The sequence below is a fragment of the Sparus aurata genome, chromosome 15 (assembly GCF_900880675.1).
Source record: "Sparus aurata chromosome 15, fSpaAur1.1, whole genome shotgun sequence".
In the NCBI taxonomy this organism is placed as follows: Eukaryota; Metazoa; Chordata; class Actinopteri; order Spariformes; family Sparidae; genus Sparus; species Sparus aurata.
In genome coordinates, this window is record NC_044201.1 from 20,653,966 (window position 1) to 20,670,551 (window position 16,586).

General features: G+C 40.3%; 1 protein-coding gene across 2 annotated transcripts in view; it reads right to left on the reverse strand.

Annotated features, from left to right (window-relative positions):
• Positions 1-16,586, reverse strand: part of camkmt (calmodulin-lysine N-methyltransferase) — a 116,421-nt gene that overhangs the window by 19,433 nt on the left and 80,402 nt on the right. For both annotated transcript variants that reach the window (XM_030442642.1, XM_030442643.1), the window contains exons 7-9: positions 13,622-13,685; positions 8,819-8,885; positions 5,942-6,016 (exon numbers count right to left, since the gene is read on the reverse strand). In XM_030442642.1, coding sequence (XP_030298502.1) covers positions 5,942-6,016; positions 8,819-8,885; positions 13,622-13,685 — 206 coding nt within the window. The remainder of the gene's footprint in view (positions 1-5,941; positions 6,017-8,818; positions 8,886-13,621; positions 13,686-16,586) is intronic.

Genomic DNA, 16,586 nt, shown 5'->3' on the forward strand with positions numbered 1-16,586 from the left:
ATACTGCCAATTTAACATTTATTGACTTTCAAATTGAGTAGTCGTCCCCTTTAAGGTCCCTTTAAGGTGACCTCTGGTGCCCCCAGACTGTCAGGGGTCCTATTGTCTCACGCTGACCCCTCCCACCCAGTATGGCCCAGTGAACTCCAGTCAAAACTTACTGAGGGTGAAAGGGCACGAACCGGGCGTGTGCGTGAGAGACCTGCTGCTATATTTGTTCACTTACACACGTATGTGAACATGAAGGATGTCGTCAAAGCTGCGAGGGTGAGAGCATGGAAACACATGACATCGTCTGAAAGGCAAGGATGTTTATCGATATGAATTACTACCATATTAAATTGTTTTACCTTATTTCAGATTTATGAACCAAAGTTTACTTCATGTTTAACTCTGTTTGAGGACTGATCACCTTTCAGTTATTATTCAAATTGACACAATTACATGAGCCTTTGTACTCTTACAGTAAGTAAATCTGTTTTCTGTCAATATTCAATGCCACATATTTTGTAGGACCTCTTGCATGTTTACTTTCAGGGTATTGAGCCCCAGACCATCTGGGCAAATGCCAAAACAACATTAAGTCACTTAATACTGCATTCACACTAAAACCATGTAAACAAAGAGAATCAAAACAACAAATTCAGTATAGAGCTAGTGAAGTGTAATGGAGTAAGTATGTTAACCTTGACCTTCTTAACAGCTAAAACCAAAACTGTCAAAGAATCAACATTGGTTTCATTCTTTCATCCTATTAATGAGAATACAGGGATGCATGATGTGTGTGTGTGTGTGTGTGTGTGTGTGTGTGTGTGTGTGTGTGCGTGTGCGTGTGCGTGTGTGTGTGCCTGTGTGCGTGTAGTTGAATGCCTTACACTAATCACACTCTTAGAAAGTGACTTCCATGTTTCTTGGCAAAGACACTACGCACGCCTCAAAGAATTTCTCCATTTAAGTGGTAAACAAGCAGCAGACCTCTTTTGATTTCAGTTCATTTTTTTCTGAAAAGGAATCTAAAAATCAATTAACATTCCACTTAGATCTGCTATCAGTTTTTTGTTGGTAAAAAAAAAGGAGAATTATTACAATTTCAAAAAATGTCAAATGTTCAAATTAATATGAATCAGAGCTGAGCAACAGAAGTTCTGACAATTTTCTCACTAACACAGTTAAGCCCTGATGACACATGTGTGGGATTACATATTGTGATCAAATGTCTTTTTATTGGTTACTTAGTATGACTAAGAAAAATAATTTTCTCTTCATTTTAGTGTGATTATAAATTTTCTAAAAAGTTAAATTCCAGTGGAGAGTCATATGTAGCAGAAGAGTTTTGCAAAAACTAAAAAGGATTAACAGTTTTTCAGTCCATTGTAAGAGAATGAAAAACAAAAAAAACAAAGGTGCTGCTGTAGAAGAGGCCTACTGCAGTTCTGACTGAAATATGTATATGTGGTGGAGACATAAGAAAGAGACAAAGTGAGTAAATGACAGTGTATTTTTTGGGCAGAGGACTGCCTCTAAGAATCAGTGTTGAACTGTGCTTAATACAGAAAATAAACTTAAATGATGACGATTTTTTTATTCTTCACTACCTGCAAGTATCAAGCAGCACTCACTTGTTAATTGTCTCAACGTCATCAGAAGTGTGACAGACTCCCATTACATACTTCAGGGCTTTTGTCCAGATGGGTGTTATTGTGCCAAGTCATCACATAGACCTTTTAATAAGGACATGTGTGTTTCAGTATGTGCCTAAAGTTCCCAAATCCAATTCAGCTCTTGTGTGAAGCACAAAAGAAGTGTGTGTGCATAACAAGTTCTCGTGTGAGGGTTGCAGAAGACATAGATATAGTATGGAAAGACAAAAACACACACACACACACACACACACACACATACAAACTCACACATACAGACACAGGGTTTTATCTCAGTGCCCACACATGGACAGTTTCTGGAGGAAGCAGACATGCGAACATACCAGCCAAGGATGCTCTGCCACCCACATGCCCACTGCCGGAATCCCCCTCTTTCTCTCTCTCTCTCTCTCTCACACACACACACACACACACACACACACACACACACAGACACACACAGAAACACATGGACGTCAGGAGGCACACAATACTTCACAATTACTGCATTCCTGTCAGTCTCTCTGTCTGAGAATCCAGCCCAGTCACCAGGACAAAATGTTGGCAGGTAACGTTTCTGCAAGCCACCGATACGTTCACATTTGTGCATGTCAGTTGCCTATGTACTATGTTGGCATTTTCAACAAAACATGTTATCATGTTGACATTACATGTTTATGACCTTGGGAAAGATACCTTAGGAAAATTTTCAGCCGTGTTTGTGGGGACTAAAATATAATATTTTCCTAACCCTAACCAAGAAGATTTTGGGCCTAAACCTCACAGAGAGATCATAAGTATAGCTTTGTCACAAAATAAAAACACAAAAACCCCCTAAACAATATAGAAATGTTAAGTTTTAGCGTGTCCATGGTTTTCATTGGTAAATGTATACCGCCAACCTATATTCTGGTGATTGGGCTGCTGAATTATTTCAGCACTTTGTCACATGTGTACCTACACGAGATGAGATTTTAAGGTGGGCACAGAAAAACTTTTCTCTTCCAGCAGATGAATGTGAAAACAAACAGTGAAGGTCAAACATTAAAGTAACAACAAGCAAAACACATTTTTGAGCAGAATGGGGCTTAATTGAAAATTTGTATCAACTGAAAAATTGATTTCTTTTTTAAGCTTCTCGTTCTCTACAGTGTCTACTTTTTTCTTTCGCCGGTTTTCATTATATCATTCTTCACAGCTCTACTGTAGACTCTACACCTCCATTGTGTTTGTTCCATGATGGGGAAATGTCTCTTGAGCACTATCGGCAAGACAAACAATAAGTGCATTTCAAGAGTAAGAGAAAGTGGGCGACTTTCTGTGAATTTGATCCCAACAGCTACAGATCTTTTTTTCCTTTTCTTTGACAAATTGGTATGGGTACTGTATATACTGTATATAGTATGCACGAAGGACACAAACAGCATTTTTTCATCAAAAGTTGTTGGTTTTGCTTTTGACATAACTGTGGCACTTTTTTTAAATCAATAGCTATTGTGACAGGCTACATCTAGCCTCGACATTTAATATGTCAAGGCAACATCTAGCACTGGGCGAAACTGTGATTCAGACCTTGAGTTTTCCCAGTTAGGACGTCACACAAAGAGTAAAATTCATAATGTCTTGTTCAAGTGGTGCAATTTCATCAGGTTTAAAAGTTGGTGAAGCAGTGAACAGTGCCAGATTGATACTTTAACAGCACTTAAATAACAGCAAAATCCACTCTAACACTAGCCAATTCTTCGTTTTGCATAATACCCCCATTTCAGAGACAGGCACCATATCCAAGGAAGTTAGCACATAATGAACCGCTGATATTCAATGTTACACAAAACTCTTCTCCCTTCCTCACTCCCCTCCTCACTTCTGCTACCATCTCTGCTCAGCGGTGGTTCCATCGCTGCCGGTAGGAGCTATAATTAATCGGAGTGGAAGCCGCGTTGTTGACCTTTTTGTAGGTGATCATCACCACGATGCGCCCGTTAATCGGTCAGCCATCACTCTTCAACCACCACCACTGCAATTATCACACAATCGTTCACTCACATACACATGCACACACACTGCACAGGCCCATCACTAAAGCTGCATCTCCGCTGAGAGAAATCTGAAGGGAAAAAAAAACCTGCGATACCAAAAAATTCACATGCAATTTGCCCTGTTCTCACATGATCTGCTTCCGTCTGTCATACACACATGTGCGGATACACCGGTCCACTGTAAAATATCCTCTATTAGCTGCCTGCTCCCTTTCTCTCTCTGGGTGCTGTACCTGAATATTAGATGTGATGACCGTGACATTAAAATAATGATAACGGCGTTTACTAATGCTGCACTTAGCGCGCATGCACATACTCGCGCAGATAGATAGGTACACACACACACAAACACTAACTGTACACAAGCTAAATTTGTTCAGTGTTTGTGAAGCTGGTAAACAGTCAAGTACTTTCGCTTCAGCCAACAGCATATCCATCTTCTCAGTGTGTGTGTGTGTGTGTGTGTGTAAATGTGGTGGTAAAAGGACGTGAAAGCATTTACTCGCCTCTAAAAATCTGAAGTAGCTTCAAGGAACTATGTGGTCCACTATTACATTACCAGCAGCAGAAAAAGCTTAACCAACATTCCTGTCTTCTGATTCTTACAGACAGAAATGGGCTATAGACCATGGGCACATGTGTAAATTTTCCTTGGATGCAACATTTAGGGTGGGAAGCTTGAATCCTTGAAAAAAAGTTATGCTGCTGTGTTCCAGGAAGAGACATAGGGCTGTATGTCAAAGTAAAACCAAAGTAAAATCCAGGATTCTAGAAAAATCTACATGCAAGCAAACAGTGCTGAAGAAAACAGCTGTGACACGGTAACTCTTCCTGATCAGAATGCGTGTAGCAGGTTTTTGCAACTTTTCAATCTCATCCACTCCCAGTGCCTCACCACTGACTGCCTCAGTGAGCTCTAACCAGAAGTTGGGTGAGTCTTTCTGAGAGTCCTCTGGCCTCTCCAAAGAAGGGGTGATGCTTATCGTTCCTTTTATCATCAACCGATACCACCAGTCACCCTGGGCTTCTTCCTCTAAAGTCATCTTTCAGTCCTATTCCAAGTCCTGCAAAAAACTCCTCTCACATCTGGGGTTTTGCTTCCACAACCACAGAACCTGCAAACCTCTCCTGATATCTGTCTGCTGATTTTGAGGTCGGCTGCATGTGTTACCCCCCATAAGGTTTCTACATTACTGCTCATATGAGCATTGGAGTCCCTCCGCAGGGACACATCCAGTAAAAGGCCATATAGTACGACCGATGTCACACTGTCACTTTGGACTGAGTCGCAGCTAAAGATTCTGACCTATTAAAACTCAAACAACAGACGAGCTTGACTTCAGCTTTTCTTTAAATACGGATTTTCAGTTCCCAACAATCATTTTTATGTTCAAAACATTAAAATCCTACATCACCCTTTTGAATCATTTTAAATATCGATATGCTCAAAACATCTTTATGATAAAAAGATACGTAATTGATTACTGCTGGAGGGTACAGGCTGGGCTGAAGAGGCAGGAGCTGCAATGAGAAAGGTGTTCTTTGTATTTACTACTACAGCGCTCTCTCTCTCTCTCTCTCTCTCTCTCTCACTCTCTCTCTCTCTGTGTATTTATGTGTAAACAAGTCAAGGTTGCACAATGCATCAGTTTTGATAGATCTACTACATAGAAAAGGCAAAGTAAAGGAAGAGAAACAGAAGCGATGGAAACTCTAAATTGTTTTCACAGATGAATCTCTCCTTCCCTGTGCAGGGTACACAGAATGCATTTTACCTCATGCAGTACAATTGAGCAATAAAAAAAGATGTAATTCTTGATTGGCCGCAAGATCTACATTTCAATGACCGATGTGCTAATTGTTGTGTTTATGTTGCTCTATCTATCCATTTCCATCTCCATTTCTACTCCTCCCTCCATCCGCCCTCAACTCTTTCTTTATCTTACTGTGTCTCCTTCCTTGTCAAGGCGCAATTATTTGCAATTTGCCTAAGTCATCCATTTGCTGGGACACCAAGCATGAAAACGAGGCAATTTGGTGTAAAATGGAGGCGGGCGAGCATCTGAGCATATGTATGTATGTGTGTGTGACTGTGTGTGTGTGTGTGTGTGTGTGTGGACAAGGCAGAAGAAGGTCCAAGCGCTGGTGGGGGGCCATGCAAGAACTGTCACGCAAAAGTGAAAATTATTGCCATGAACGCACACACAGAGCTGTGTGTGTGAGTGTGTGTGTGTGTGTGTGTGTGTGTGTGCGCGCACCTACCAGTCTGCACACATGACAATGTCAAAGTGACCCTCTAGCGAAGAAATGTCCGACTCGCAGTCCCACCTCACCACCCTGAAAGAAAACATAAAACAGGGACAGCGAAGTTTTATATTTGCTGTTTGACAAAAGAAAACAACGCAACATTCATGAAACTGCAGAGCAACTGGCAGCAAAGTGTCAGGGAGGGTTGACGTGTCATCTGCAAGATACAGAGAGGGAGCTTCTGACATGACACTTGACATTTATACCATGTGTATGCACACACACACACACACACACACACACACACACACACACACACACACACACACGGAACAGCCACCTCCATACATTTTGTTATTCAATATCCACACTGTCAGCTCTCTTTCTTCTTCTTACCTTATTGTTAGGTTGTATGAAAGTATAATGATTTAGACCAGGGTTACAGAATATTCAAAAGATGTATTTACTTTAATTGTGATTTTAATATGATTCAAGAGTAATGGGAATTATAATTTTGTTTGCATCACAATCTGTCACAAATTTGACATTTATTGAAAAAAGATTCTAGCTTCTGTGATTTGCACGATAGACTTAACCATATTGCAATTTTGATAATGTTTTGATTAATTGTGCAGCTTTAATCCAGAACGCAGCAAAAAGGACATCAAATGGACATTTTGGACTTTACAACTCAACATTAGACTACATATCTAAACACCTCCTAAAAAGTAGACCTTACAAAACCACAATTTAGATCCTGTAACTCCTCAATCCGATATGTGTCTATTTATTGCATCTTTAACCCTTTGATCAATGTTTAGACTGATGGTATCAATGTCATAGGTCCATAGGTTAGGGATTTTTGGTTGTGAATGTTACTGTATAATACATGCACTTTTCAAATCTAAATAACATTTTAGTAAACATATATTTCAAATTTTATCTGTTAATTGTCTGGGCTCCTCAGATAGTTTATCAGGATGTCCCATTTCATGTGTCTCCATTATGTTTTATAATGTTGTTGAAAACTGGTTTATGTTGAATAAGTATATTTCAAAATGGTAAATTAAGACTCCTTTTTTCATTTGTGTCCTTCCCTATTGTGAATCTGGAAGAAGGTATATTTTGACGGAGCTCGGTTTCATCTAATATTTCATGACATTTCTGGTGCTTCTTTGCCAATGTCAGTGTTTTCCTCAGGTGAATATTACATTTTGGTTTGGCATTTTCAAAATGTTGCAATTTGAGCAGAAAGTGTCGCTCTCTCTCTTTATGTTACAGTCGGTGACCCCCCTGACACTGCCTGTTTTTCCTGGTCCACCAGTGTCAATGACCACTTTGCTTGCTCAGTGGCGAGCAACACTGAAGTTTACATAGACTGTTTGCAGTAAATTACCAGTAGTTAACATGTTTTTCCTTTTCTTTGGCTGTAATTTGGATGTTCCAGATTGTGTAAAGGCTGTGCTGATGCCACTTTCTTCTTCACACCATTTTCCCTCTCCCTCTCTCCCTCTCTCTCTCTCTTTCAGACTGTTAGGCAGAGAGGGGGATTATTAATTAGGCATTATTAACACTCAGTAAACAAAACATTAGGCCCCGCTAGAAACACAATCTCGATTCGCGGCAGGAGGTCCCCGCACACGCACACACATACGCATGCATGCGCGCACACCATCACGCGACATGCCCCTCCCTCTCCCTCCCCTTGTCCAATCGCATCGTGCCCTTCGCCCTCTCTTGCGGCGCGGCGTTGACAGCAGGCATAATCTGAAAAGAAAACAATCAAAGTAATGTAGCCTAATTATACGTTTACTTTTTCACTCCATCTTCCACTCATGTAAATATGCGCAGGAGGGTGAAACAGAGAGAGAGGGAGAGAGAGGGAGCGAGGCAAGAGGAAGGGGAGCAAAACAGTCAGTCAATGGCAAAATACTTTTTTTTTTGGAGGCAGGGACAACAATTAACTACGTTTTAGCCCGTCCTTGCATATGAAGTGAGTGTGTGTGTTTTTGTGTGTATGGTGATTGGTAGAAGTTGCCTCAATGGTTTTCTGGACTACAACTCCCCACAAAGGGAATCATTTTGCTTGGATGAATCTGTGTGCATGTACACACACGCACACACACACACACACACACACACACACACACACAATTGACTGGCTTTTACAGAATGTAGCTTATGTAGTTTGATCTTTTGTCATTCATTTTTCAGATTTCAAGATATAAAAATTTACAAATTTGTGTCCTCAGTTTTTTTACATATACAAAAGGAAGGGTCAATATGATTGCAATTTACCAAATCATGTTCAGCAAGAGCTCTGAGAAGAAGGAAAAGTCTGCGACACTACATGTCTTATCAGAGCAATAGAATATTAAATCATCTGTCTTTGCTTGTACCATCTTATCCTTTCATACCCTCAGGTTTGCAACATCTGCAGGTTAGGCACTTCTTTTTATAGTATAAACAATGGGAAATCATTGTTTGTTTCATCGGTACTGGAGTTGAGCAGCAGGTAATTATCAGTACTGGATGAAAAAAGAATGTTTTTTAGAAAGTCATATACAAACTGCTTCTCTGAAAGTTCCTTGATTATAAACCATGGTTATGGTTTTCACATTCTCACTGGGAAACTAAAAATGTATGCATTCAAGACAACATAAAAGAACGTTGGATAAAAACATTCACTACATTTCGAACAGTTGAGTATGTTTTCCTTCCTTGTTGTTCTGCAGCACAGCCTGATATTGGCCCTGATCAAAGAAACCACTTGAAGAAATATTTGACCCAATTTCAAACACTTAACACTTACCCTCTTCTCTATGACTGCAGTGATAATGGTCCCAGGGAAGAAGTATGTATCTTTTTATAAAGGAATGAAAATGGTCTCACCTGGCAGAAACATTTGTTGACCCGAACCTCCCAGCTTGCCTGTTCCTCTCGGCCAGCCCTCGTACATCTGACGTGCCACGGTCAAGGATTCATCATACACACAGTTGTATGCCTTTGTCAAGTTTCTGTTCCTGAACTATGGCATTGAATAATGACCAGAAAGAAATTCCCACGATGAGTTTCTGATATATCGCATTCCCAACAATGGGACAGACGGACAGGAGGACAACCCCAAAACACTGACAAAAAAGGTGTCGATGAAAACACCAATTTCAACCTGAATGGTTTGAAATAACTTTTCTAAAAATAAAAGTTTTGCTATCAGAAGAGACTGGAAGATGTTACAGTCCCACGATATTCTACACAGCGTGTGAGCAGATTTAATATATACAGTATTTGCTACTTCCTCAAATCATCTTTTTACAAAAACAAATGCATTGCCAGATATCAAAAAGTCTTTGTGTGAAGCATTGTGTGTTGGAAACGTGGATCCACCACCCTTAATTTCCTTTAGTAGGCAGGAAATTTAAACTACTATCAAGAGATATTTGGTTGAACGGTTTAAGGTTTCTTGAGGTGTGTGTCACGTTGTGAAAAGATCAACATCAAGAGACACAAATTCTAAGTGAGACCCTCTTTATGTAAAAACACATATGGTAGACGCCCACACAGAGCCGATGGAGCTGATCTCCAGGGATAAAGGACCAGGCTGCAGAAGCAGATCACAGCAGCCTCTAGTTGGATCAATGGGTAGGCTTTTAACCACAGATACACAAGCTCACACTGTCCCCTTTCGCACGCACGCACACACACATACATGCAGATGAACACGCACAAAAGGAGGGCGATTGATGTCAAGTTGTCTGGTAATACACTGGCTTCTGGAGTTGCAAAGCAATTCAATTAGGATTTCCTTGTCTTTAAAGCCTGCACAGAGCTGAGACAAATCCAATCGACAAAAGCAGAGAGCAGGAGAGAGTGTGAGAGAGAGAGAGAGCAGGGATGATAAGTTGATAGATGGATTGATAGCTGGAGAGGCCGATCCAAAATCAAAGGCCTCCCAGACACGGATACACAATAATATGTAGGTTAGCATGCGTTTATGTACAAGCGTAAGCATGAGCGCACACACATGCTAGACACCTGTGCTTGAGCGTGTTATGCATAGGGATGACAGGGTGAAGAGCAGAGCAGCTTAGTCTAATCTCATCCCCAGCACACCACTGGGGTAGAGGTCAGCCTGCGCACGAACACACAACCGAAACCACACACGGAGAAAGCAAGAGGAAAAAGTGAGAGAGACATTTGAGTTTTATTGGACATTAAATTCGAGGAATATTTTCTCCCATCACTTGAAGCAGACAAGTAGCAGCCAATGACATGCATCAATCATCCTTAATGGAACATTGCAATTGATTTCCAGCACGAGTATTCAAGGTCACAGCGACAGTGTGTATTTGTGTGTGTTTCTGCACTGCAAATGAGGTCAACGACTTCTGAGGAAATGGAAAAATCTATTCTCCAGACATATCTGAATATCGTCCATTCACAACTTCTTGTTGCGCTTATCTTCTCATCTATTTCACTGTATAAACTGAGCCATATCACAACCCACTATCTCTTTCCATTGTAACACCAGCCGCACAATAAGCGAATGTGAGACAAACAGTGGCCATTAGCGCGAGGGCTAAGACACAACAGCTTCCTCAGCTGAGAGGAAATGCCACACAGAGCCTGCCGTATGTGAATGGGGCCAATTTGGCTGAGCCCAGAACAAATTATCCGTCTTTCTCGACCCTCCCTCTCTCCTCCTGTGTGTGTTCGATCCATTCTCGCTATGATTTCACTTACAATTCCCTCTGTGTTTGTTCTGTGAAACAAAGCAGTCGGTCAATAGTGTATTGTTTGTGTGCCCGAGTGTGCGTGCGTGCGGTTTTACAGACTCCATAATGTTATTGTTTGGTCTTATTGTGATCGGTAAGGGAGCATTGTAGCCGGATGAGACAGAGATATTGTAAGCACGGCTAAATATGGAAAGTGCCATACCGGTCAATGGGGAAGAAATGTGTATTTATATTTCCTGCTTTTGTGAAGCAACTAAAGCAAGTCGGGTTTCTTTTTTTTTTTTCTTGCCTGTGTAGTTGTCGAGTGAATAAAGCAATATCTGGGAGGACGGGAGAAAAAGGACAAGAATGATGAAAGAAGATGGGGAGAAGAGAAGAGCCCGATGGTTTGCAAGCTGACAGGAGTTGATCAATAACACACTCAAAGAACAAATGGTGGCGAAAACAAAAACTCTCACCTAAAGATTTGTCCTAAAAACTTAATTATAGCCCTGAACCTTAACCACACACAAAAACATTTTAAACAAACCTTGATTGTTCCTGCTTCTAAAACACTCATCAAGCCCTAAACCCTAGCCTTAGCGTTAGATGAAGTCTCAAACTAAATCTGACAGGATGGCAATTACTGTGCTCTTAACATGGCATTGTGGGCAGCTAGGATTGGTAGATGCCAAGTTGAGCGCTGGTGCTGGGTATTTGTCACTGTGGGTGCCCCATCTGCTGCTTTTGCCTAAAGATAAAAGAGGTGGACGGCTATTCTTCTTTCACTCTGAGCCCATCTCTGATTTCAGGGCTTAAAAACCAAGGTTACAGCACATTGTCTACTTTTTTGTTGATGAGACTGCATGCAAGAGTCACTGTATGGCTGCAGCAGAATCACATAGCCTGGAAGGCATTAAAATACTGGCAGAGTCCATTAGCAATAACAATGGTTTGAATTGCAAGATGTTTTTTGATATTTAATAGATATTAGCAATTGGTACAATGTTTCATGATTGATTAAGCAGACGCTGGAGCTGGGCTATTACTACTTAAGTAATTGCGTTTTTTTTGTTGGTATTTTTATAGATCAATTTTCCAGTTTATCAGGTACAACTTGCTTAAACCAATGCGGTCAAACACTGAACAGTCCTGAAATAAATCCTACTTTCATGAAGGCTTCTTTTATGTTCAGGAAATGGCTTTAGAGAGGTGCTGATTTAATCCAAGGTCGTGTTGTAGGATGTAGTTTGTGCTGCAGAGTAGCTGCTATTGCTTTAGCCTGCTCTCATTGATATAAAAGTAGGATTGTTCCATATAACATTTTGGGGGCTTTGAAGCTTCAGCTACAATCATGAGCAACTATTTGAAGCTAACAATGATTTTGATAAGAGACGAGGACAGAAGGAGAGACACCTCTCACTGTATATTCCATCTCTGCCTGCAAAGACTCAAAAGTCAACTTGACGAGTAAGCAAGTGTTGACCAGCTGTGAACTCCTGTCACAGCTTGCAGGGATGCTTTTCCACTCACAGATACTGTTCAGTGCTTATATCACATTGTTGGTTTTTATGTGCAGAGGTTTTGACACTTACTAAACGCAATAGAGGGGCTCCATTACTCTCTCTTTATCAGTCTTTTGACCCTCTTTCGGGGATATGTCCGCTTCCTCCTTTTACCAAAAAACAGCAATTGTAAAAAACAATCACATTTTCATGCCAAAGCTTCGAACTATTAAGGTTAGCCCTATAGAGATGGGATGGACAAAATAATAGAAACACCTCTGTGTATAACAGTATGATCAGGCTGCATTATCCAGCCATATGTTTACTGGGAAATTAGTTCTCATTAAAGACTCAAAAACAAATTAAATGAATGATTTCAGGGGTGAATTTTTACACTGCACACATAAAATGTATGTTATACTTCATGGAATGTGTCTGAAAACAGCACATGCCGTAACCGTTTTTTTTTTTTGTTTTTTTTTTACTTTTTTCAAATCTGAAATGCTTGTTTATGCCAGTTTAATCTCATGTTAAATGCTGTTACACAACACTCACCTCTTTTAAATCAAGACTTAAAACATTTCTTTTTGCCACTGCTTTTAACTGAAGCAATTCAAGTCTTTGAACTGCATTATTACTCTGACTATACAGTCTTGTTTCTTTTAAAGCTTCTCTATTTTAGCCTACTTGTTTTGATGTTTGTCTCTTAATGTTTTTACTGGTCTAAAAATGCTATTTTTATTTTTATTTTTATAAATTTTTTTATGCAATTGTTAAAGTCTTTTAAATGAAATGTTTATGTCTTTTAATGTAATTTGTGTGTGCCTGTAAAGCACTTTGAGTTGCCTTGTGTCTGAATTGTGCTATACAAATAAACTTGCCTTGCCTTGCCTTGCCTTACACGTGTTATGAGATGTGAAACTATTGTTCCTTACAAAACATAGTACTTCACAAGAACCATAATTAATAAGTGGATAATGTATAGTAAATTCAACTTTAATGAGCAGTTATTTGACTGTAAATGGTTAATAAATATTGTGTGGTTCATCTACAAACATTATTAGGTTTCAAATATAAAGTTGCAGCGGATGTTTATAAACTTTTACAATAACTTAAATGGGTGATAAAGAATTGTATTGTTTGGAAACAGTCAATTAACGTTTAATTGACTATAAATTTGCCATTTACAAATGCTGGTTGTTAAATTACAAAAGAAATTGATATTTTCACATTTGTAATCTATATCATGTTAATTTATTGTCACATGTGCTAAAAGTCCATCTACATGTGAGATGTGATTTCAGGCACAGGAATGCAAAATCAATTTTTTAAATTGAAACCCAAATAAAAAGACAAAAGTTTTTTTCACATAAATAAATCCATACAATGCATATAAATAAATGTGAGCCAGAGAAATGAGGCAGAGATAGGGAGATAGACAAAAAGACAGGGGGGAGAGGACGATGAAAGGATACTCTGAATGGACTTCTCGTTCCCATCTGATAGCAGAACTTCTTTCACGTCAGCACAAATGGCAACCTGAGAGACAGGGAGACAGGAAAAGGGACAGAGGAATGAAACAACATGGAACAAAAGAACAAAACCAAAAGCACCCTTAGATGAAGCAAACATCTGAACGCGCACACACGTATACACACAATAATGACATAACCATATCTACAAAGCTTCACTCTTGGCAGCCCAGCCCGCCCCACCCTCTCTCTCCATTGCTCCCTCTCCTCCCTGCCATTTCCCTCTCTATCTTCACCCCATTTTTATGTCTGCATTATTTTAATCATTCAATCAAATCAGTCAATACTTTTATCATTGTGGCTAGCGGTGGGGGCTGCTATCTTGCTATCACTCTGTTCAGTAATTGCATTGTGACAGGGGATGATGGCAAGCGCAGAGCCTTTTCATTTGACGCTGGGTGTTTATCAGGCCGAGCCATCACTCCGTTCGCCGCTGTCACTCTGCACTCGGCTCGCCGGGCCTGCCTGATGCCCTTCATATAACTTTGCAGAGCAGACTGCGAGAGACGGAGAGAAAAGAGAGGGAGAGGGAGGGAGACGGGAGAATGGATAGACAGCTTTGTGCTGCACTGTGTGTCTCTGTATGAGGGAGATATAGATAGAGGTGTGTGCTTTACTATAACCTCATCTTTTCATATTCTCTCTTCTTTTTTTTTATATCTGCAAGTATGTGTCAGGCTGTCAATTTCTGTTAAGGAGTGTGTGTCTGTGTGTGTGTGTGTGCATATACCCATGGGTGAGTGTAAGTGCAAGTAGCTATTGTGCTGTTATGCACACAAATCCTATTTGGCTGATTTAATATTATCTCGACTTCCATGGAATAAAGACAATACATGAAGAAGTGTATGAACATTTCTGACATAAACACACAATCACACACACACACAGACACACACACACATCAGGGCCCTGCAGGGTGTTTTAGGGGGTCACTGAGTGCTGGGCGTCCCACCATCTGCTCAAATGGATGAAGGGACCTTCAGGCAGAACCAGAGCATCCAGCTGAAAGATCAGGAGTCCAACCCTTCAACCCATGAGCTACAACACACCACCCGCCAACATCACTTTACACACATGCAGACTCAGGTTTTATCAAATGCTTACACACATCTTTATTTAAACAAAAGTTATCAAAATGTCTGTTAAAGTCTGTTAATTATTGTAACAATGATTGCAAAGCTGTGTAAACCTTGAAAAAATAAACCTATTTTAATCCAATCCACAATGTTTGCATGTTAACATATCCATAGTACTGTCGCACAATTGTGGTTGAATATGCAATCCATAGAAAGAATAAAGTATTCTTCCCTGAACCACCCCTATATCTTTCAGTCAGAGCGACACAGAAACAAGAGCTTTGTCATAATGTGAACAATATGAGCAGATATCCAAAAGAGAGAGCATGTGCAAGAACGTGAGCTCAGCTTAACAGCCAGCCAGGGTCTCCAAAGTCCTTTATCCTCATTCCTCTTAAGGAAGTGTGTGTGTGTGTGTGTGTGTGTGTGTGTGTGCAAGTAAGTTTTCATGTTTTTTGAAATAACATTTAATCTACAATTTTGGTAAGAGGTAAGATGATAAAGAAAGGGAGTAAGTGAATGCTTCCTGTGATGAGTTGGTCGAGATCATCGCCATGAAGATGGGGAATTACATTTAACGTTATCCTGAAATCTAGAGTGCAGTTCAACAGGACACTGCTGGGGGAGGTGAAAATGGATTGAAATCAGGGTTTTGATTAAGATTAAATATAAAAAATAAAAAGTAAAGTAGTTGGTGAACTACAGGAATAATTAATAAACTGTTTCCACAGACTACGGGGAAAAAACCTTGCATGTGGTGTCAGTGGCAGATGATGGAGGGATGAGGAGAAGGAGAGGTGTGAGGGAAGGACTCCATCTCGAACCACCAATGTCAAAACATGGTGTATTGACTGCCAAGAGATAAAACCAGGGTTTCTAAAACACACACACACACACACAGACACACACACACACACACACAGAATGGCATCTCGCAGATCGATTGGACACTGACGCCTGCTATGTGGAGGGGCCCTTAAGACCCTGGCTAATAAACCCTATGGCTGACAGACTGCAGTATATCTGAGAGTGTCAGTCTGTGTGTGTGTGTGTGTGTGGGGGTGTGCGTGCGTGTGTTGTTTCAATAGGAGACAGCTCTTGAGACTAAAGCTAGTTCATATAGCTGGGTGTCACTACTGAGGTGGTCTGATGATCGTGTGAATGTGCTGATAAACAGAGAGTTTATAACAGTCATATCTTCCAAAAAATACTACCGTTCATTGAGAGAAAAAGTGTGGCTGACCTTGTTACTGAGGACAAAGTTGTGTTTTTATGAATGAGTTTGGTTGATTCTGTTTTGCTTAATTGAGCATAAAAATACATTGGTGACACAAGTAGAAATACTGCTGCTGTATGAACAATTAATTATCGATATAATTAAACGCTAAAGCAAATTAAAGCTAATTGGCAAGACGACCACAATAACACAATCAGTGATGAGAAGAGTCGCAGCCTGCAGGGGCCGACAGACACGAGGAAACCCCTAACTGTTCTCATATTGAGGAGCTGTTTTCATCTCTAATATGCACTGTAAATTACTATGAGAAGCTCAGGATGGACACACCCAGAGCTTGAGAGGTTACTTAAACAGTTAGGAGCTCCCCAGAGGTACAAGATGTTCTGTGAATATGGCCTTAGGAAGTAAACACTGAAGAGCAGACATGTGATCTGCTGTTAATTTCACATGGTTAAAGTGTGAGCATGATTGTGAATGTACGCAAACACACCAACACACACACACACACACAAAGAGGCAATCAAGAGGTGAATGGTATGTATATGAATAGGTATGGATACTGTGTGCACATGCTGTTTGTGTATTGATTTGTTGG